At 37.3% G+C, this 24,508-nt stretch overlaps 1 protein-coding gene across 4 annotated transcripts in view; it reads left to right on the forward strand.

Annotated features, from left to right (window-relative positions):
- Positions 1 to 24,508, forward strand: part of TTBK2 (tau tubulin kinase 2) — a 164,533-nt gene that overhangs the window by 105,243 nt on the left and 34,782 nt on the right. For all 4 annotated transcript variants that reach the window (XM_032856709.1, XM_032856708.1, XM_032856710.1 and 1 more), the window contains 3 exons: positions 10,983 to 11,048; positions 14,906 to 14,998; positions 15,619 to 15,744. In XM_032856709.1, coding sequence (XP_032712600.1) covers positions 10,983 to 11,048; positions 14,906 to 14,998; positions 15,619 to 15,744 — 285 coding nt within the window. The remainder of the gene's footprint in view (positions 1 to 10,982; positions 11,049 to 14,905; positions 14,999 to 15,618; positions 15,745 to 24,508) is intronic.

The following is a 24,508-nucleotide window of genomic DNA, read 5'->3' on the forward strand; positions in this document are numbered from 1 at the left end:
TCTTATCAATTCATTTTTAAATCTTTTTAAATTTTTGTTTTTATAGTCATATTCTATTCATTGTATTTAATGTTATTTTTTGTATATACATAAGTTTTTCTTTCTTTAAAATTTTGGGATACAGTTTCTTCTAATAGACCAAAATATACCCTAATTCTTGTGTATGGCTTTGTTCTAGTCTCCCACCTGATCACATTCTCTCCTTTTTTAAAAAAATTAATTATTTTCTTTATTTTATCAGCCAACTTCTTATCAATTGCTTTTTAAAAATATTTAAAAATTTTTATCTTTAAAGTCCTATTCCATCCTTTCAATATTTACCCTTATTTATATATATATATAAGTTTTTCTTTCTTTAAAATTTTGGGAGGCAGTTTCTTTTAACGGACTACAATACACCCAAAATCTAGTGTGTGGCTCTATTCTGTTCACCAACTTGATCATATTCCTTTTTTTTTTTTTTCCCTTTCTTTCTTTCCCCCCAGTTTTGGGTCTCCAAATTTTTTTCTGGGGTCGTTTTTAGCATTTTGTTCTCTTATTCATCTATTCTTCTCTGGACGAAATGACCGAATGGAAAAACTCACCTCAAAAAAAGGAACAAGAGGCAGTACTGACTGCCAGGGACCTAATCAACACATCTTACTAATGTAAGATGTTGGAACTAGAGTTCAGAAAGATGATTATAAAGATATGAGCTGGGCTTGAAAAAAGCATAGAAGATACTAGAAAATCCCTCTCTGGAGAAATGAAAGAACTAAAATCTAACGAATTCAAATCAAAAAGGGTATTAATGAGGTACAGTAAAAAGTGGAGTCTCTAATTGCTAGGATAAATGAGGATAACAAAGAGAGAATTAGTGATATAGAAGACCCATTGATGGAGAATAAAGAAGCTGAGGAAAAAGATAATTACTGGACCACTTGGGGAGAATTCAAGAGATAAGTGATACCATAAGATGAAACAATATTAGAATAATTGGGATCCCAGAAGCAGAAGAAAGAGAAAGGATCAAAAGGTATATTGGAGCAAATTATAGCGGAGAACATCCCTAATTTGGGGACAGAAACAAGCATCAAAATCCAGGAGGCACAGACAATTCCCCCTAAAAATCAATAAAAATAGGTCAATACCCCGTCATCTAATAGTAAAACTTAAAAGTCTCAGAGACAATGAGAAAATCCTGAAAGCAGCTCCAGACAAGAGGTCAATAACCTACAATGGTAGAAACATTAGATTGGCAGCAGACCTATTCACAGAGACCTGGCAAACCAGAAAGGACTGGCATGATATATTCAGAGCACTAAATGAGAAAAATATGCAGCCAAGAGTACTATATCCAGCTAGGCTGTCATTGAAAATAGAGGGAAAGATAAACGCTTCCAGGACAAACAAAAACTAGAAGAATTTGCAAACACCAAACCAGCCCTAAAGGAAATACTGCGAGGGGTCCTCTAAGCAAAGAGAGAGCCTAAAAGTAACATAGACCAGAAAGAACAGAGACACTATACAGTAACAGTTACTTTATAGGCAATACAATGGCACTAAATTTATACCTTTCAGTAGTTACCCTGAATGTAAATGGGCTAAATGCCCTAATCAAAAGACACAGAGTATCAGATTGGATAAAAAAAACAAGACCCATTGAGGGGCGCCTGGGTGGCTCAGTGGGTTAAAGCCTCTGCCTTCGCCTCAGGTCATGATCCCAGGGTCCTGGGATCGAGCCCCGCAACGGGCTCTCTGCTCGGCAGGGAGCCTTCCTCCCCCCCTCCCCCGCCTCCCTCTCTGCTTACTTGTGATCTCTGTCTGTCAAATAAATAAATAAAATTAAAAAAAAAAAAACCCAAGACCCATTGATATGCTGTCTGCAAGAGACTCATTTTAGACCCAAGACACCTCCAGATTTAAAGTGAGGGGGTGGAAAACCATTTACCATGCTAATGGACAGCAAAAGAAAGCTGGGTGACAATCCTTTTATCAGACAAATTTTAAACCAAAGACTGTAATAAGGGATGAGGAAGGACACTATATCATACTTAAAGGGTCTATCCAACAAGAAGATCTAACAATTTTAAATATCTATGCCCCTAAAATGGGAGCAGCCAATTATATAAACCAATTAATAACAAAATCAAAGAAGCACATTGACAATAATACAATAATAGTAGGGGACTTTAAGATACCCCTCATTGAAATGGACAGATCATGTAAGTAAAAGATCAACAAAGAAATAAAGGCTTTGAATGACACACTGGACCAAATGGACTTCATAGATATATTCAGAACATTCCATCCTGAAGCAACAGAATACACATTCTTCTCTAGTGCACATGGAATATTCTCCAGAATAGATCACATCCTAGGTCACAAATCAGGTCTCAACCAGTACCAAAAGATTGAGATCATTCCCTGTATATTTTTAGACCACAGTGCTTTGAAACTGGAACTCAATCACAAAAGGAAAGTTGGAAAGAAGTCAAAGGAGGCTAAACAGCAGCCTACTAAAGAATGAATGGGTCCACCAGGAAATTAAAGAATTAAAAAAAATTCAGGGAAACAAATGAAAATGAAAACACAACTGTTCAAAATCTTTGGGATGCAGCACAGGCAGTCCTAAGAGGAAAGTATATAGCAACACAAGCCTTTCTCAAGAAACAAGAAAGGTCTCAAGTACACAATCTAACCCTACATATAAAGGAGCTAGAGAAAGAACATCAAAGAAAGCCTAAACCCAGCAGGAGAAGAGAAATAATAAAGATTAGAGCAGAAATCAATGAAATAGAAACCTAAAGAACACTCAGTAGAAGAGGTCAAGGAAACTAGGAGCTGCTTCTTTCTTTGAAAGAATTAATAAGATAAACCCCCTGGGGCACCTGGGTGCCTCAGTGGTTTAAGCCTCTGCCTTCGGTTCAGGTCATGATCTCAGGGTCCTGGGTTCGAGCCCCACATTGGGTTCTCCGCTCAGTGGGGAGCCTGCTTCCCCCTCTCTCTCTGTCTGCCTCTCTGCCTACTTGTGATCTCTGTCTGTCAAGTAAATAAATAAAATCTTAAAAAAAAAAAAAGAGATCACAACCAACACCAAAGAAATACAATTATGAGAAAATATTATGAGCAACTATATGCCAGCAAATTAGACAATCTGGAAGAAATGGAGGCATTCCCAGAGACATATAAACTACTAAAACTGAACCAGGAAGAAATAGAAAACCTGAACAGACCCAAAACCAGTAAGGAGATTGGAGCAGTCATCAAAAATCTCCCAATAAACAAGAGCCCAGGGCCAGACAGATCCCAAGGGGAATTCTACCAAACATTTAAAGAAGAATATATCTATTCTCCTGAAACTGTTCCAGAAAATAGAAATGTAAGAAAAACTGTCAAACTCACTTTATGAGGCCAGCATTACTTTGATCCCAAAACCAGACAAAGACCCCATCAAAAAAGAGAATTACAGACCAATATCCTTGATGAACACCAATGCGAAAATTCTCACCAAAATACTAGCCAATAGGATCCAACAATACATTACAAGGATTATTTACCACGACCAAGTGGGATTTATTCCAGGGCTGCAAGGTTGGTTCAGCATCTGCAAATCAATCAGTGTGATACAGTACATTAATAAAGGAAAGAACAAGAACCATATGATAATCTCAATAGATGCAGAAAATGCATTTGACAAAGTGTAGCATCCTTTCTTGATTAAAACTCTTCACAGTGTAGGGATAGAGGGAACATACCTCAATATCGTAAAAGCTATCTATGAAAAACCCACAGCAAATACCATTCTCAATGGGAGAAAACTGAGAGCTTTTCCCCTAAGGTCAGGAACACAGCAGGGATGTCCACCATCGCCACTGCTATTCAACATGGTACTGGAAGTCCTAGCCTCAGCAATCAGACAACAAAAAGAAAGAAAAGGCATCTGAATTGGCAAAGAGGAAGTCAAACTCTCACTTTTTGCAGATGATACGATACTTTATAAGAAAAACCCAAAAGACTCCACCCCAAAACTGCTAGAATTCATACAGGAATTCAGTAAAGTGTCAGGATATAAAATCAATGCACAGAAATCAGTTGCATTTCTATATACCAACAACGAGACAGAAGAAAGAGAAATTAAGAAGTTGATCCCATTTACAATTGCACCCAAAGCCATAATATACCTAGGAATAAATCTTACCAAAGAGGCAAAGAATCTGTACTCAGAAAATTGTAGCATACTCATGAAAGAAATTGAGGAAGACACAAAGAAATGGAAAAACGTTCCACGGTCATGGATTGGAAGAACAAATATTATGAAAATATCTATGCTACCTATAGCAATCTACACATTTAATGCAATCCCTATAAAAATACCATCAACTTTTTTCAAAGAAATGGAACAAAACCCTTAAATTTGTATGGAACCAGAAGAGACCCTGAATAGCCAGAGGAATGTTGAAAAAGAAAACCAAAGCTGGCAGTGTCACAATTCCAGACTTCAAGCTCTATCACAATGCTGTAATCATCAAGAAAGTATGGTACTGGTACAAAAACAGACACATAGATCAGTGGAACAGAATAGAGATCCCAGAAGTAGACCCTGAACTCTATGGTCAACTAATCTTTGACAAAGCAGGAAAGAATGTCCAATCAAAAAAAGATAATCTTTTCAACAAATGGTGTTGGGGAAAATGGACAGCCACATGCAGAATAATGAAACTGGACCATTTCCTTATACCACACACAAAATAGACTCAAAATGGATGAAAGACCTCAATGTGAGACAGGAATCCATCAAAATCCTTGAGGAGAATACAGTTAGCAACGTTTTCAACCTCCTCCGCAACAACTTCTTCCTAGACACATCAACAAAGGCAAGGGAAACAAGGGCAAAAATGAACTCTTGGGGCTTCATCAAGATAAAAAAAATTTTGCACAGCAAAAGAAGCAGTCGACAAAACCAAAGACAACTGACAGAATGGGAGAAGATATTTGCAAATGACATATCAGATAAAGGGCTAGTATCCAAAATCAATAAAGAACTTATCAAACTCAACACCCAAAGAAAAAATTATCCAGTCAAGAAATGGGCAGAAGACATGAACAGACATTTCTGCAAAGACATCCAAATGGCTAACAGACATATGAAAAAGCGCTCACTATCACTTGGCATCAGGGAATTATAAATCAAAACCTCAATGATACAGCACCTTGCACCAGTCAGTATGGGTAAAATTAATAAGTCAGGAAACAACAGATGTCAGCAAGGATGTGGAGAAGGGGGAACCCTCCTCCACTGTTGGTGGGAATGCAAGCTGGTGCAGCCACTATGGAAAACATTATGGAGGTTCCTCAAAAAGTTGATAATAGAGCTACCCTATGACCCAGGAATTGCACTTCTGAGTGTTTACCCCAAAGATACAAATGTAGTGATCCAAAGGGGCATGTGCACCTGAATATTTATAGCAGCAATGTCCACAATAGCCAAAGTTTGGAAAGAACCTAGATGTCCATTGACAGATGAATGGATAAAGAAGATGTGGCGCGCGCGCGCACACACACACACACACACACACACACACACACACAGGAATATTATGCAGCCATCAAAAACGAAATCTTGCCATTTGCAATGACGTGGATGGAACTAGAGGGTATTAGCTAAGTGAAATAAGTCAGAGAAAGACAATTATCATTTGATCTCACTGATATGAGGAATTTGAGAAACAAGACAGAGGATCATAGGGGAATGGAGGGGGAAATGAAACAAGATGAAACCAGAGAGGGTGACAAACTATAAGAGACTCTTAACCTCAGGAAACAAATTAAGGGTTGCTGGAATGGAGGGGGTGGGGATGGGGTAGCTGGGTGATGGACATTGGGGAGGGTATGTGCTATGGTGAGTTCTGTTAATTGTGCAACACTGATGAATCGCAGATCTGTACCCCTGAAACAAATTATACATTATATGTTAATTTTTTAAAAAGAGAACTCTTGGAGTGATAAGAATACACTGTACCTTGAAAATTGACTTGAAAAAAACTAAATGGTAAGAAGCAATGAAACAAATCTCTCTTTCATCCCCGCTATCCCAAATGCATTCATTTTCTATACTGCTCTTATGCCTTCTTCAGACCTTTAGGTAACAATATTTTTGTTTTTTCTTAAATGTATTCTTCCAGAATTTCTTCTTGAATATGCAATATAGATGAATGTATATTCTCATTTTTCTCTTTTTGATTTAAAAGGTAGCATGATGTACATTCTGCACTTGTCTTTTTTTCCACAGTGTATGTACAAGATCTTTCCATGTCAGGATATAGAGCGTCTTCATTCTTTTGTGAAGCTGCAAAGTGTATTCTGTTTTAAGGATGTACTGTAATTTATTTAATCAGTCTATTTATGAACATATTTGTGGACATATGGGTTACTTTCAGTCTTTTGCTATCACAAACATTAATGTAGTGCGTGAATGTGTTATGTCCGTTATTTTTGCACATATGCAAGTATATATGTAATATAAATTTCCAGAAGTGAAATGACTTTTTCAAGGAGAATGTGTGCCTTTGAAGTTTTGATAGATATTGCCCAATTGCCATTAGTTAGGGAGGTTTCAAGAGATCACTTAGTTTTTTTCTTTTTCAAATTTTTATTTAAATTTTAGTTGGTTAACAGTACAGTGCAGTATTGGTTTTAAGAGTAGAATTCCGTGGTTCATCACTTACATACAACACCCAGTGCTCATCATAGCAAGTGCCTTCCTTAATGCCCACCACCCATCTAGCTAATCCCCTACCCACCTCCTTCCATCAACCCGTGGTTTATTATATCTTTAAGAGTTTCTTATGGTTGGGGTGCCTGGGTGGCTCAATCAGTTGAGTGTCCAGCTCTTGGTTTTGGCTCAGGTCATGGTCTTGGGGTCATGGGATCAAGCTCAATTTGAGATTCTCTGCCTCATACATTTCTCAGCCTTTGGGCTAAGATCAAGTGGAGATTCTCTGCCTCTCCTTCTCCTTTTCCACTTCTCATGCACACTCTATTTCTCTCACATAACTAAATATAATCTTTTTTAAAAAGTCTCTTATGGTTTGTTTCCCTATCTCTCTTTTTCGCCCATCCAATATGTTGATCTGTTTTGTTTCTTAAATTCCACATATGAGTGAAGTCATGGTATTTGTCTTCCTCTGAGTGACTTATTTCACTTAGCATAATACACTCTACCTCCATCCAAGTTGTTCCAAATGGCAAGATTTTATTCTTTTTGATGGCTAAGTATAATATTCCACTATGTATATACACCACATCATCTTTATCCATTCATTATTCAGTGGACATCTGGGCTCTTTCCATAGTTTGGCTATTGTTGATAGTGTTGCTATAAAAATTAGAGTGCATGTAACCCTTTGAATCTGTGTTTTTGTATCCTTTGTGTAAATACCTAGTAGGGCAATTGCTGGGTCATAGGGTAACTCTTTTTAACTTTTTGAAGAACCTCCAAGTGAGATTTATTCTTGGGCTCTAGGGATGCTTCAGTATTCACAAATCAATCAGCCTGATACACCACATTAGTAATAGAAAGAATAAGTGGGTGCCTGGATGGCTTGGTTGGTTAAGTGTCTGACTTCCAATTTTGTCTCAGGTCATGATCTCAGGGTCCTGGGATTGAGCCCTGCATTGGGCTCTGTGCTCAGTGGGGAGTCTGCTTGTCCTTCTCCCTCTGCCCCTCCCCCTGCTTGTGCTCTCTCTCTCAAATAAATAGTATCTTTAAAAATATAATAGGAGAGTATGCTGAGTGAAATAAGTCAAGCAGAGAGAGTCAATTATCATATGGTTTCACTTATTTGTGGAACATAACAAATAGCATGGAGGACAAGGGGTGTTAGAGAGGAGAAGGGATTTGAGGGGAATTGGAAGGGGAAGTGAACCATGAGAGACTATGGACTCTGAAAAACAATCTGAGGGTTTTGAAGGGGCGGGGGCTGGGAGGTTGGGGGAACCAGGTGGTGGGTATTGGAGAGGGCACGGACTGCATGGAGCACTGGGTGTGGTGTAAAAACAATGAATACTGTTATGCTGAAAATAAATTTAAAAAAAATTAAAAAAATAAAAAATAAAAAAATAACAAATTAAAAAAATTTAAAAAAAATAGGATAACAACCATGTGGTCCTCTCAATAGATGCAGAAAAAGCATTTGACAATACACAGTATCCATTCTTGATTAAAAAACCCTCAACAAAGTACATAACGAAGGGACATACCTCAACATCATGAAGGTCGTGTATGAAAGACCCACAGCTAATATTATCCTCAGTGGGGAAAAACTGAGAGCTTTTCCTGGACAGTCAAGAGACCATCTATTTTAAGGTCCCATTAAATGTTGCTTATTCTTAAGATTATTTCTTCTTCAGCAGGACTTTGCCTTCTCCCCTCTCACCAAATGGAACTAATGCTTTCCATTCCTAGGCTTTCATAGCTTATTGTACTTTGCTAATGATCTTAATTATAATCTGCTTTAAATTAGAAGTAGTTCTATATATGGCTATTTTTCCCAGGTGGGTTGAGTTTTCTTTTCTGCTTTATATAAGATCGCTGAATTTTCTTGACCTGGCATAATTTCTTTGATGAATCACATCAAGATCTTTCTAAACAGCTGATCTCTTTTTCTCTCTGGCCCAACCTTTCCATGGCAGAAGCAAAGTCAGGGGTACTCTTAACTGGAAAGAGTCTCCTGGGTTTGTCTTGGCTAGAATCTATCAGGGGGACATCTAGGTGTCCAATTAACTGTGGACTGGATTGCAGAGTGTGGTAATAGCTCTGGAGATTTTTATCCTGATAGTTACTGGAGTGAAAATAACTGGGAAAAAGTACATGCTATGAAAACATTTTTGTTAGTGAATGCTCTTGTCAGGTAATGAATGTGAAATGTTATTTACTGAATAGAGTTGATAGACTTTCGTGTATAATCTTATACATTCTTTGTCTAGAAAAGAAATCTCTGATCTCAGAGTTCCATCAAATTGAGAATATTAGCTATTCCTGTTAGTTGGGATATTGTAGGAAAATACTGAGATCTACTGACTATGATTGTCAATGAATGGCAGGTGAGAAAAGGGATTTAAATATATCACAGGAACTTTTGATTAATGAGAGTTATCATTAAATACAAAGAAATTTTTTTGAAGATTTTATTTATTTATTTGACAGAGAGAGATCACAAGTAGGCAGAGCAGCAGGCGGCGGGTGAGGGGGAAGCAGGCTCCCTGCTGAGCAGAGAGCCTGATGGCCGGGCTCGATCCCAGGAGCCTGGGATCATGACCTGAACTGAAGGCAGAAGCTTAACCTCTGAGCCACCCAGGTGCCCCAAGAATATTTTTAAAATTGTTAAATCTTAAGACAAAAACAAAAAGGAGTAATTAAAATGGAAAGAGAAGGGCACTTGGTTGGCTCAGTCAGTAGAGTATGTGACTCTTGATCTTGGGGTCGTGGGTTCAAGCCCCATACTGGGTGTGGAGCTTATTTAAAAATGAAATGGAATGAAAATTTTTAAAAAGAAGACAGAATTTCATGAAACAAGAAATAAATGGAAAACTAATTTGAAAAGATAACACATGTTACAAAAATGATCAAAGGAAGAATACATAGAATGTCTATCTTACAGCATATGACCAGAATGATTCTGGTAGCTAAAGATTTTTAAAAGAACATTTATTATACTCTTTTTCTGATTATAACAGTAACACATCTTAATTGAAGATAATTAACGGTTACTGTGGGAAAAACCTCTACTAATGAAAGTTATTGGCTGTGGTCATTTTCAGGTTTGTCAAGTTTTCATACTGAGTCTTTGGGATACTGACTTGATCCTTGTGAAGCAGTAGAGTGGAAACAGTGTATGATTTTAAGTCAGAAGACCTTGGTTGATGCTTGTTTTATCACCTACTGATTCTGTGTGTTCAGATAAATTTAGTTACTTTTCAGAGCCTGTTTCTGTGTCTGTGAAATGAGCAAACCAAGACTGTGCCATCAGAGAGTCTATATTTCAGTGAAATAAAATAGGCGGTGAACAAATAAGTAAAAGTCTAAATAAAATTAATTTTAGGTAAGGAAAGGTATTATGAGAAAAAAATAAAGCAGAGTAAAAAAGAATGGTGTGGCATTGAAGGGGGTGGGTAGTATTTTAGATTAGGTCGATTAAGGAGTACTTCTCTAAGGAGGGGACATTTGAGCAGAGGGCTTGGTGTTGGGTAGAAGAGTTAGCCATTGAAGGTGAAGTGTTGGCTTTTCACTGGAGAGAATTGCAGAATAAGCAGGGAAAGAGTTGGTTGTAGGAGAAACTGTAAGTAAATCTGTTTGGGAATGAGGCCAGTGCCAAATCATGGAACTCTTCTAGGCCAAATAAGAGAAGTTTGGACTTTATTCTAAGTTGAGCTCTCCAAGAACTGGGATCATGTAATATTCATGTTTGGATTATTTTAGTACCTAGCATGTAATAGTTACCCAGTAACTTGATTTACGAATATATGAATTGCACGTATAGGGAGGGATATAAGTTGCCATTGTCTTCAAGTCGAGTTTGAGTGAAATAGCCAAGACGTAGGTTGGCATCTTTACTTGCAGACTCCTTATGGTCTTACTGTGCTTAAATGTAACCAGAGCCTGAATATTAGTGTATATACTACAATGCTTGGCATGATTCTGGATATATGAAAGTATTTAGTGTTTTCTAATGTACAGAATTTGTCATAAATTCTGCTTTACTTTAAAATGCAGGTACAAAAAAATGGGACTCCCTGATAATTAAAATGCTAGTAGTTTTTTAACATGATTTAGAGATACTCTCTAATTTTCTTTAATTTTGCAATAAAAAAATTAGAAATTTAAGTAGTATTTTATTGTGACAGTAATGCATGTTTCTCCCTTCTACTTAATGGGTTTGGGTGTGCTGAGTCTTTTGCTATTTGGAGCTCATTTTATTACTCTTTTCTTGGTGGTGTTGTAGCCTCGAGCTGTGGCAGGCTTTCGAGGGACAGTTCGTTATGCATCAATCAACGCTCATCGAAACAGGGTAGGTATCTGAACTAGTCAGATCTATATAAGCATGCTGATTACTTGAATGAGATTGACTTTTTTACATTAGATACACAAGTATGGAAGGTGCTTGGGAGCAGAGAGTAAGGTGTTAGTAATACTAATGTACCGTAGTATGTATAGTAGATGATAGATGTGTACAGCTGCATAAAAAATAAAGTGTATTTGCCAGAGAAGATAATAGCTAAGAGTGTGTGTATGTGTGTGTAGGGAACCTTGTGTCCTTAATTAGGTATAAGTATTAACAAATCTGATACAGAATTTTGAAGAAGTAAAACACCTGCATTCTAATCTTAAGAAGTTATTAGGGAATATCATACTTACAATACCTTGAAATTTAGGGGTCATCATTTTATCTGTAGTATGCATCTAATCTGTGGTATCCCCTCTCCATTAAACCTTTTCTTTTCATGAAGATCTCAAGTACAAACTACTTTCAAATTTTCTGGGAAATGATACCTCTTGGGTAAACTTTTTAAAGTCTCTCTTTCTCTCTCTCTTTTTTTTTTTTTTACTTTGCTCCTTTTGTTCTTCTCTGATTTTTTTTCCCCATTCTGAACCTTAATTATGAGTAGGAAAGTTGGGTATTTTGTGGATTCTTAATCCTTGAACTTCCGTGGTTGGAGGTGAGAAGTTTAACATGTCGTTCCCTCATAAAATAAAGAGAAATCTTTTCTTCATCTTACTTTACTCTTGTTCTGTGAAGCCAAAATAATGAAATTTAATGAAAATTTGACTAATGCTAACTATAGTAGGAAGAGTACACTGTGGTCTTATATGTTATGCTCCAGTTAATTTTGTTTCTAATAATATGATTATAAATTGAAAATAGGAAAAGTATTTTTATCAGTGAATAATGTAGCACTCTGTCAAGCATTTCAGCTCATTTGGTTTGATTCAGTGTTGTATTAATTTGTGGCATCCAGTTAGGGTACGTGCCTGGCTGGTTTAGTCAGAAGAGCATGTGACTTGATCTCAGGGTTGTGAGTTTGGGCCCTATGTTGGGTGTAGAGATTACCGAAAAATAAATAAACTTAGAAAAAAATAAGGCATCTAGTCAATTATTCTGTCTTGAAAAGAAAGTACTCTTATTTTCCAGATATATTCTTAAAAACCTTTAGAATTACTAAGCTTTTTAATTAATTCTGTTTAAAATTTTGGTCCACATTGGAATGTTTGAAATAGGACACTTTTTCTGAAATAAGCATAAACATTTCCAGAGATCATAATAGCTATATAAGCATTTCCAGAATATCTAATAGAAAGATAATATATTTTTACTTTTAGAAATCTCCACAAATTTAAAAAAAATTAAAAATATACTCCATTTCATTTTTTTTTGGATATTTTAATCTTCAACTTTTAACATGAATGTTTCCTAGACAGTATAGGACTTTTCAAACTACTTGAACTCTGTTCACTACATTGTTGTCCTACATTTCAGTCCTTTATTAATATTTGTTTTGTCTCAGTAATTTGAAGAAATTCTGTCTTCTGGTTCTGTGGTTGCTATTCAGAAGATCTTTGTTCATTTAATTGTTATTTTGCATTTAGTTTATCCTTGTTCTTCGACGTTTTAGATACCTGCTTTTTGTCTTTGCTGTTTTACAGATAAGTTAGAATGTGCCTACACATGGATTTCTTTATAATTATTCAGTTTGGGATTTGTTGTGCATTCTAAATCTGAACATTCACATCTTTCATAGATTCTGGAAGATTCTCAGACATTTCTTCTTTAAATATTGCCTTTTCCCCCTTTCTTTGTAATACCTCTTTTTTCATATCTCAAATTGATGTATGTTAGATCTTCTTGTTCTGTCTTCCATGCCTCTGAAATTCACTCTCAGGTTTTCTCTTGTGTCTCTGTGTTGTGTTCTAGATAATTTCTTCGGATCTGTCTTCTTGTTCATTTTTTTTTTTTTTTTTTTTTTTTTTTTGCTGTTTTTGACCAGCTTTCTAACTTAGCCATTGAACTTTTAATTTCTAGATGTTCTTTTTGGTCCTTTTTGAAATCAAACTGGTCTTTTTATTTTTTTTTAGATAGGATATGGTTCCTATCTTATGACTTTGATTCCATTTTTTGCTTAAGCATTTTTTTTAAAAGCCTTTATTTATTTGACACAGAGACACAGCGAGAGAGGCAACACAAGCAGGGGGTGTGGGAGAGGGAGAAGCAGGCTCCCCACAGAGCAGGTAGCCTGATGTGGGGCTCCATCCCAGGCATGACTTGAGCCAAAGGCAGATGCTTAGTGACTGAGCCACCTAGGCGCCTATTGCTTAAGCATTTTAAACATTTTAATTTTGTATTCTTTATCCTATAATTCCATATCTGGAATTCTTGGATATCTAATTCTGCTCTATAATTTCTCTTGCCATTAGCTTATGATAGGTTGCTTCTTAATGTATTTTATACTTCTGAATAAGCAGCTTATATTTGGTGGGTCTTTGTCTATAAGGACTTCTTTGAGGCCTGAATTTAAAGGTGCTTTTATCTTGAGAGGATTTTCATTTGCATCTGTTATTACTACAGGACATGTTCACCCAGAAAAAAATTTCTGGATTTTGTTTCCCAAACCACACAAGTGATGTAAATTTAAACCCCAAATCTGAGTGAGGGGCAGGTCTGTCACCACAAATTTTCAGGGCAATGTTTTTTTTGGGGGTGGGGGCAATGTCTTTAATCGCTTACTTTATCCTTTTGATAGTGGTTAAATTTTACAGAAAAAACAATTACTGTAGTATAATGTATATACCAGATATTGTAGTAGAGATAGCCCTGAGAGGGTCCAAGGTGTTTTGGTGAGGGCCTAAGAGGTGTCTCAGTTACAACTCCTGTCTTGTGTAGGCTCAGTGCTTTCACACCTTTCCCTTTCCTCACTGTTAAAACCCTGGTTGACAAAACCTGTAACAGAGGCCCCTAAAACCAAAGCTTCCGCATCAGCTTGCTTCTCTTGTTTCCAGCTTTCTCTTTAATTTTGGCTCCTAGAATTTGCTTTCTTTATTTATTATGGCGATAAAAAACATTATCACATTAAATTTACCATGTTAGTCATATTCATTCATTCATCTTTCTTTCTTTTAGTATAGTTGACACACAGTGTAACAATAGTTTTGGGTGTACAACACAGTGATACAACAACTCTGTATATTATGCTTTGCTCACCAGTGTAGCTGCCATCCACATTAACCATTTTTAAGCTCACAGTTCAGCAGTGTTAAGTATATTCATATTAGTGTGCAACAGAGTTGTAGAACTTTTTTCATTTTTTTAAAACGATTTTATTTATTTATTTGACAGCCAGAGATCACAAGTAGGCAGAGAGGGAGGCAGAGAGAGAGAGGAAGAGAAGCAGGCTTCCACTGAGCGGAGAGCCCAATGTGGGGCTCGATCCCAGGACCCTGGGATCATGACCCAAGCCGAAGGCAGAGGCTTTAATCCACTGAGCCACCCAAGCGCCCCTGGAACTTTTTTCATTTTGCAGCAGTGAAACTCCATACTTGTTAAATGCTAATTCACCCTTCCCCTTTCCCTCAGCTCTTGGCAACCACTTTCCCTTCTTAATGAACTCATTTATTAATTAACGAGCTGTTAATTACATTTCCAGCATTTCTGGGTTTTGTAGCAAAAAGTATTTTATTATATCTATTCTGATATGTACATTGTTATAGATTGTTATATAGCTATGTAGATATACTTACCAGAAGATTTTATGCGAAATACATTACAATTTTTAAGCCTAGTAAGACGAAACACAATGGTTAGTCCTTAGACAATGTAATATACTCAAAATGAGTAGTTACATAATGTGACTGAATTCTGTTTGGCTTATGAAGGAAATGGGAAGACATGATGACCTTTGGTCCTTATTCTACATGTTGGTGGAGTTTGTGGTTGGTCAGCTGCCTTGGAGAAAAATAAAGGACAAGGTAATTTTGGAAATGGAAGTGGAAATAACAGTTTTGGTAAGGGAAGGAATAAAATTTTCTCCCGGGTAGACATAATGGATGAGAATATACTTACATAAAAGAACTAAAATTAAGCTGATATTAAAGATCTAATTAATGTTATGATTTTTTTCTACGTACATGAAGAATACTCATTTAAGGATCTGTTAAATCATTGCTTCTGATCTGATTTCTAGCTTTCCCTCAGAGCTTTTCTTTTCCCTAGTTCTCCTTTTTTCTTTTTATAAGTCATGTAAGCTTTTAAATTTTAATTGTTACATTATTTTGTTTAATTTGGAAACTGTAAACATGTGTTGATTAAAAAAAATAGACTAGATTAAAGATCAACTCTTTATTTTGGCAGACTGTCCATTCACTGATGCAGAACTCTTGTGTTACCCTTTTGGTTATTCATTACAGTCCTTCCTCCCCCCATAAAGCAGTGTACATTAAGCTACTAGTTGGAGCTCAGATCTTGCTTTATACTTAATTACTCACTATCTCATTCCCTAGTACATACCCTTGAGACTGTTACTGAGAGGCTGTTAATGTGTAGCTGCCAAGAGAAATTGACTTTGGTTCCTCTTCTCTTTACTTCCCAGGAGCAAGTAGGTTCTATTAAGGAGAGGTATGACCACAGGCTTATGTTGAAACATCTCCCTCCAGAATTCAGCATCTTTTTGGATCACATCTCCTCTTTGGATTATTTTACAAAACCAGACTATCAGGTAATCATCTTTTTGAGTTCTGTGGGTTAATTCTTCTCTCATTTAGTCTTTATCTTCACTTATTTTATATTATACATCAGTATGGAAGGTCCCTAGAATGATATTTTAATACATCCTGAGAAATGTGGTAAAATTGACTGATGAGGACAATGTGTGTGTGTGTGTGTGTGTGTGTGTGTGTGTGTGTGTCTGTGTGTTTCCTCCATTTTGGGTGGGCATACTTCATTAGAGTTTTAGGTTTGTTTATTATTGAACAGATTTTACTGTTCCTGCTGTGATTCATTTGGTGTATAAAACTGCTGATGGTCCAAATTATGTAAATCCGGTAGCTAATTTGTTGATCAGAAGAAAATATCCAGCTGGGTAATGTATCTGTCAAGGGCTTAAGGGCTGTAATATCATATGTTAATATGCTATGGAACAAAGTCAGTGAAGATTATTGGCTCCATTTTATCTGTGGCCAGTGAATGATTTCCTTAGGGTGTCCATTCATAAGGCCTTGAGTAGGTTTACCACAAATTGCACCCTTAACCCCAACCAACTATATATTTCAGAAGATTCTGTTGCTTTCAGGGAGGAGTTGGAGCTTAATGCAAAATAATTACTACCTCTGAAGACATAAATGAAGCCACACATAGGTTAAAACAGGCATACATCATTTCATTGCACTTTGCACATGTTGCGTTTTTTACAAATTGTGGCAACCTTGCATTGGGTGAGTCCATCAGCACCATTTTTTCCAACAGCATTTACTTATTTCATGTTTCTGTGTCACATTTTGATAGTTTTTGAAATATTTCAAACTTTTTTGTTATTGTTACATTTGTAAAGTGATCTCTAATCAGTGATCTTTGATGTTTACTACTATAATTGTCTTGGGGTGCCATGAACCCTACCCATTAATGGAAAACTTAATCTATAAATGTTGTGTGCGTTCTCACTGCTCCACTGACCAGCCATTTCCTGTCTCTCCCTCTCCTTCAGCCTCCTTATCCCTTGAAACACAATAATCTTGAAATTAGGTCAGTTAATAATCCTATAGTGACCTCTAAGTGTTCAAGTGAAAATAAGAGTTTCATGTCTATCACATTAAATCAAAAGCTTTCTAGAAATGATTAAACTTGTGAGGAAGGCATGCCAAAAGCCACGATAGGCTGATAGCTAGGCCTCTTGTGCCAAATAGTTAGTCAAGTTGTGAATGCAAACGGTAAGTTCTTGAAGGAAATTAGAAATGCTACTCTAGTGAACATATGAGTGATTAGAAAGCAAAACAGCCTTATTGCTGATATGGAGAAAGTTTTAGTGGTCTTTTTTTTTTTTTTAAGATTTTATTTATTTGACAGAGAGAGATCACAAGTAGGCAGAGAGGCAGGCAGAGAGAGAGGAGGAAGCAGGCTCCCTGCTGAGCAGAGAGCCCAATGTGGGGCTTGATCCAAGGACCCTGAGATCATGACCTGAGCCAAAGGCAGAAGCTTAACCCACTGAGCCACCCAGGCGCCCCTTTTAGTGGTCTTAATAGAAAATCAGACCAGCCACAGCATTCCCTGAAGCCAAAGCCTAATCCAGAGCAAGGTCGTGACTCTTGAATTCTGCGAAGGCTGAGAGAGATTAGGAAGTTTCCAAAGAAAAGTTTGAAGCTAGCAGAGGTTGGTTCATGAAGTTTAAGGAAAGAAGCCTTCATTGTAACATAAAAGTACAAGGTGAGGCAGCAAGTTATCCAGAAGATCTAGCTTCTGAAGGTGGCTACTACACTAAACAACGGATTTTCAGTGTAGACAAAACAGCCTTCTATTGGAAGAAGAGCCATCTAGGATTTTCCTAGCTAGGTAGGAGAAGTCAATGCCTGGCTTCAAAGCTTCAAGGGACAGATTGACTCTCTGGTTAGAAGTTACTGTGGCTGGTGACTTGAAGCTGAAACCAGTGACCATTTACCACTCTGAAAATCTTAGGGCCCTTACAAATTATGCTAAATCTACTCTGCCTGTGCTCTCTAAATGGGACAACAATACCTAGATGACAGCACATCTGTTTACAACATGGTTTACTGAATATTTTAAGCCCACTGTTAGGACCTACTGCTCAGAAAAAAAAGATTCCTTTCAAAATATGAGTGCACACTGACCATGCACCTGGTCACCCAAGAGCTCTGTTGGAGATGTACAATGAGATTAATGTTGTTTTCATGCCTGCTCACCACTGCCTCCATTCTGCAGCCATGGGTCAAGATGTCATTTCAACTTTCAAGTCTCACTGTTTAAGAAATACATTTTGTAAGGCAGTTGGTGCTGTAGACAGTGATTCCTTTGATAGCTCTGGGCAAACTAAATTGAAAACTTTCTGGAAAGGATTTACCATTCTAGATGTCATTAAGAACATTAGTGATTCTTGGGAAGAAGTCAAAATATTATCACTAACAGAGGAGTCTGGAAGAACTTCTCAACCTCTTGGATGACTTTGAGGGCTTTAAGACTTCAGTGGAGGAACTAACTGAAGATGTGGTGGGAATAGCAGGAGAACTAGAATAGGAAGTGGAGCCTGAAGATATGACTGAGTTGCCGCCAGCTCATGATAAAACTGTAATGGATGACCAGTTGCTTCTATGGTTGAGCAGAGAAAATAGCTTCTTGAGATGGAATCCACTCCTGGTGAAGATGCTCTGAAGATTATTGAAATGACTACAAAGGACTTAGACTATTCCATAAACTTAGCTGAGAAAGCTGTGACAGATTTTGAGAGGGTTGACTCCAGTTTTGAAAGAAGTTCTGTAGGTAAAATGCTGTCAAACAGCGTCATGTGGAACAGAGAAATCACTTGTGAAAGGAATACTCATTCAGTGTGGCAGAGTCATTATTGCCTTATTTTAAGAAATTGCCACAGCCACCCCCTGTGTTTATCAGCAACCACCCTGGGTAGTCCGCAGCCATCAGCATTGAGGCAAGACCCTCTAGCAGCAAAAAGATTACACTTAATTAATGAAAGCTGAGGTGATGGTTAGGATCTTTTAGCAATAAAGTATTTTCAATTAAGGCATGTGTATTGTTTTCTTAGTGTACAACATAAAACTATTGTATACTTAATACTATTGTTCGGTATAGTGTAAACATAACTTTTATATGCACTGGGACACCAAAGAAGTCATTTGACTCACTTTATTGCAATATTTGCCTTATTGTGGTGGTCTGGAACCCAGCCTGTAGTATCTCTGAGCTGTGCCTGTAAAAATTATGTATTAGTTTATCATTTTTACCCGCAAAGTGCAATACATAGACTTTACTGTTAAAGAAAGTTTTATATTCTACAACATTGTCAGTTTGCCCAGTCAGAAGACATCAAAGCCCAATGAACTTATTCATATATATTAACTATTTCTGTGTGAAATGGCAGCTTTTGTATAAATATAAACAGGATATAAAGCAGAGAGACAGCATATAGTCTTGGGTCCTTAGAGACCTTAAGTGGGTGAGCTTATCACCTTCTTTCCTATGTGGCAATTTGTGTTAATAACTAGAGACTCTTACAAATGGAGAAAATACAAGGTGTTTTGGAGCGTGTTCTTATATTTACATTTCATAGGTATTTCTGAAATGCACAGAGCTCATATTACTTAAAATAATGAAATTAAAGCTATAATACTAGATTCAGGAAGAGCTGGAAAATGTTCCCACCTTAGGTGCAAAAATTTTTTTATTGATCGAGTTTGCACAGGAGTATAAGAGTTGAGCAAATAAAAATTTTTTATCACATTCGCCACTTAGTTCTGTCTATAATCTAAAGAAGACTATTGTGAGGGGTGCCTGGGTGACTGAGTCAGTTAGGCGTCTGCCTTTGCCTCAGGTTATGCTCCTAGGGTCCTGGGGTTGAGTCCTGCATTGGGTTCCTTGCTCAGCGGGGAGTTTGCTTCTCCCTCTGCCTGCTGCTCCCCATGCTTATGCTCTCTCTCTCTCTCTCTCTGTCAAATAAATAAATAAAACCTTAAAAAAAATAAGTTGCACATGGCTAATACCTCATCCAGTAGCCTGCTATTGCTTGCTCTGACAGCAGATATAGAGAGAGGAGCTGTTTTGCTCTTTACCAGGAATCTTTTATTCATGTCTCAATTAGAATGATGGGTGACACTTGCTTTTGGAAATTATGGTGTTTTGGGAAATGACATCCAAGTTTATCAGTACTTCGTATTTATATACAAGGGTGTCTTCCCAGCTGGCTTTTAAGTCCTGAAAGTACAACCATGTCTTCTTTTTTTTAATCCCACACTGTCCTTGCACTGTGCCTGGCACCTAAATTTTCAACAAATGTTAGGAAAATTGAACTGAATCCTAGTTTGCCTAACAGTCTCCTACTAAGGAAATCTAAGAAAAATCAACTTGTCAGTGCATAAATACTGTTTTCTATCTGTTAAACTAAACTAGGTGAAGCTATCAGAATTATAGCCAAGATTGAAACAGAGATCTTATTATGAAAACGTTTTTATTATTAGATTCTGAAACAGTATAGCAACCGTAAGAGAAAAAAAGATGCTGGGCCACGAATCTCTTCAGGTCAATAAAATTCTATGGATTTATATACATGCACATGGAAACACACACATACGCACATGAGGGCATGTAAAACTGGTGAAATTTGATAAGCTCTGTGGATTGTACCCATGTCACTTTGCTGGTTTTGATACTGCAGTCTAGCTGTTTAAGGTGTTACTATTGGAGCACGCCAGGTGAAGAGGATTTCTCTGTACTATTTTTGTAATTTTCTGTGAATTTTTATTTTAGATTAAAAGTAAAAAAAAAAAATGCTGAACCAACAGTTTCAGAAATGTAGGTAGTGATTAGAAACATTCAGTTCTGTTGTGGCCACCTTATAATTTAAACAATCCTTTTTAAAGTGTTTTGAGAAAGGAACATGTCTCTGAGGAGTGTGTAGGAAGATCTTAACCTTGAATTCCACACCTAGACTACACTGGTAGGTGACACAGTTACTAGTTAATAGGAAACTAAGATAGCATCAGATTGGATAAAGAAGAACCCTTGGTGCCTTTGCACATGATTGTCACAGTAAGGACACCCAGCAGTGTCACAGTAGTACCAGGGTAGTGTTATTATTCCCATTTTATGGAGATTTAGTTTAGACCCGTTGTCTGGGGAAACTCGTGCTGCTGGAAGTGGTGCCTGAACCCAATTTCTGGCTCATTCAAAAAAGCCAAAGCTCTGGTCGTTTTTCACCATCTTGCCTTCTTTGGAGAGGTGGCCACAAATACAGCAGCCACTGTGAAATAAATACTAACATGACTAGTTCATAAAACTGCAGTGAAAGAACTAAAAAGTTATATGAAGAATTATTTGAAATCTTTATCAGCAATTAGTAGAATCATGTGATCCTGGCATAAGAACATAAAAGTATCTTTATTAGAGTGTCCCAGTTATGTTAAGCATTGTTTAGCAAGTTGAGAAGACTAATAAAACCCATAAATATCCACAATGGTGGGAGCCTGAAACTAAGATGTGTTGAGCAGCCAGTTCATACAATGTGCCACAACATTGCCGAAATCAGAGGATACAATAGAGAGGAAATCCACAGCTGACCAAGCTTCTTATTAATCCTGTTAATCTCTTTCTAGATTTAGGAATGGGACTGTCTAAACAGAGGTTACCTCTGTCTAAACAGAGGTTATAATGCAGCAGGCTTGCCTTTTGCTTCAGGGGACTTAGCTGTTTTAGGATTCCCCTGACTCTGATGACATTGGAGTTACATTTCTCAGAAGGCATAGCTGGGCTGTTAGGGAAACAAAACAATCAGAGTTTGCGCTAGAAACAAGGGGGAACCTCCCATAAATTAGAGGGCCAGGGAGGGTCTCTCTGTTTCTTTTGTTCTGTGCCTCCCATCCTTCTGCCTTCTGCTGGTCTCTTTTATCACCATCTTAGTAACAAACTTTTTTTTTTACCTGAGGCCCAGCAGCATATGCTACAATTTCTAAGACATACGCTAATACTATGGTAAATGTAAGAAAATAATTCATAGTAAAAGGACATCTGGCATACAAACTGCTTAGGATCATTCCGTTGGCAGTCCAGTCTGGGCAGTGCGTTTAGTGGCAGCCGTCTAAGTGCTCACACAGCAAGGCAGGTGCTGCCTCCTGGGTAGGGACTCCCTCTTTCAGGAGGCATGCAGCCCGCTCTGCAAGAACCTCCATTTCCCGAGTCAGGAGAGAGGACTTCAAGATCTGCAACTTCTGTTACCATATGCTGGGTCTTAATCCATCCTCCTTTCTTGTGTGTTTTCTGTAGCCCTCTAACTTTGACAATTTGGGGAAATCTATGCTATAACATAGGTAACTTAAGTCAACAAAAATATGACCAAAACAAAAATTCCCAGGTTTTATAACCATGCCTTTTCCAATTCCTTTGATCTTTTTAGTTTCCTTTTCTCCGTTTTTTTTTTTTTTTTTTTCCTTTTGGGAATCTTGCAATAGATATTCTCGCAAGTGTTTGTTCTCAAAATGTTTTTAGAGTCACTAAAGGTTCTGCACTCATAATTCTTACATAGGTTCCCTGCCATCATCACCAGGCAATTCTCTGGGCACCAGCTGGGTGTCCTGCAATTCAACTCACTTTTGACACTATCCACCCAGAGATAGATGGCATCAAATTCCACAGGTTAAGGACTCAATCCCAGAAGACCACTCTCCACTTCAGATGTCAATCCCAAGTCCTGGTTGTCACCTGTACTTCTGACTGACCTATGACTGTAATTCAGAGGTTCCTACAACACCTTCCTTGGGTTTGATTAATTTCCTAGAAGGGCTCACAGGACTTGGGAAACCAGTTTTCTCACCAGATTACTGATTCATTACAAAGGGTATAATTTCAAAACAGCCAGATGGAGAAGACGCATAGGGCAAGGTATGAGGAAAGGGTGTGGAGCCTCCAAGCCCTCTCCAAGGGCATCACTCTCAGCACCTCCATTATGTTTATCAATCAGGAGCTCTCCAAACCCCATCCTTTTGGGGTTTTGTGGTGGCTTCTTTATGTAGGCACAATTGGTTAAATCATTCACCATTGGTGATTGATTCATCTTCTAGCCCCTCTCCTCTTTACTGGAGGCCATGGGATAGGAAAGTTCCAACTCTCTAATCACAGGGTTGGTTCCTCTGGTAACCAGCCCCTATCCATAGGTGTTTTCCAAAAGTTACCTCATTAACAAAAACTCAGTGGTGGTGGAAAGGGGCTTGTTACGAATAAAAAGAGAGCCATTTTACCTTTATGGCTCTGACATGGTTTCAGGAACTTGGGACTACAGATCAAATATTATAACAAAAGATACTCCTATTGTTCTTTTCTCTCAGGAAATTTTAAGCGTTTGGGGACCTGTGACCCAGCAACTGTGGACAAATATCAAATATATATAAAAAATATATTTTGGTTATGCAATTGACCAAACTTATTTCTTATAAATCACAACACTGCATTCATATATAAGCTGCTGTGTTAGATATTATGATGAACAAGATCAGACGAGTGCCAGCGTCTAGGAGCTTCCAGTCTGGGTAAAAGAGAGAAACCAATTAAATAATCAGGAATAACTTTTACAATTTATAATTGATAGCATTTGGCCATCTTGTTCAGATGTTCTCTTCAGTAAGCCTCTAAAACTGCACACACTTGGTTTTTCTGTCTCACTAGCCACTTCTCCTTGCTTTGCTTTAGTGAGTCTTCTTTCTAACTAAATGTTGGAGTGCCTTAGCCTTTGCCCTTGGACCTCTTTGCTACCTACTCTCCTTAGTTGATATCTGGTCCTATTGCTTTAAATAATACCTATTCATATCTATATGCTGATGACTCTTGAGTTTGTAGTATACCCTTTTCCTCCCTAAACTCCCTAAAACTCTCAGTGTCTTAGTCCTCAAACTCTCTGCTTTCCCTTTCAGTAAATGACACCACCATTTATTACCCAATGGCTCAGGACAGAAATCTAAATTATTATTTATTCTTGGATACTAACAGGGTAAGAGAAATGAGAGAATGAAGCTATAATCATAAAATTAAAAATCAGAAGCAGTAGAGGGCAGTTTTTGTGAGATTATTATCTATATCACATCAGAGTTTGAAATTAATTTTATTTTTTTATTATGTTATGTTAGTCACCATACAGTACATCATTAGTTTTTGATAATAGTGTTCCTTGATTCATTGTTTGTGTATAACACCCAGTGTTCCATGCAATACGAGTTTTGGAATTTGAAGGCAAGAAAATGAGGGGCACCTGGCTGGCTCAGTCTTAGAGCATGCAACTCTTGATCTTGGGGTTGTGAGTTTAAGCCCCATGTTAGGTGGAGAGATTACTTCAAAAAAATCTTTTAAAAAAAGACAAAAAAATGAAATATTTAATATAAACCAAATAAAGTGGCAGAGTTCTTTGTGATAATATGTACATACACCCATACCACATACAGCTGAAGAATTTTTCAATCCCCTCAGAACTGTAAGAAAGCCCAATGAACTTCTATAGACCCCTTAATCTAGATATAACAGCTGTTAACATTGCTCACTTATTTAAGCTGAACCATATAAAAATAACTCCTTTTTGACAAAAAAAAAAAAAAAAAGATTAAATGGTTAAAACTGAATACATATCTTTCACATACAACACAAACTTCCTTTTGCCACACCATCTGAAAGTAGGTTTTAGGTAAGATGCTTCATTATATATCTTATAAAAACAGAGATATTCTCCTATATAACTACAAACCAGTACCTCAGCTGAGAAAAATCAG

Source organism: Lontra canadensis, unplaced genomic scaffold (genome assembly GCF_010015895.1).
Source record: "Lontra canadensis isolate GAN:19392208 unplaced genomic scaffold, GSC_riverotter_1.0 scaffold12, whole genome shotgun sequence".
NCBI classification, from domain to species: domain Eukaryota; kingdom Metazoa; phylum Chordata; class Mammalia; order Carnivora; family Mustelidae; genus Lontra; species Lontra canadensis.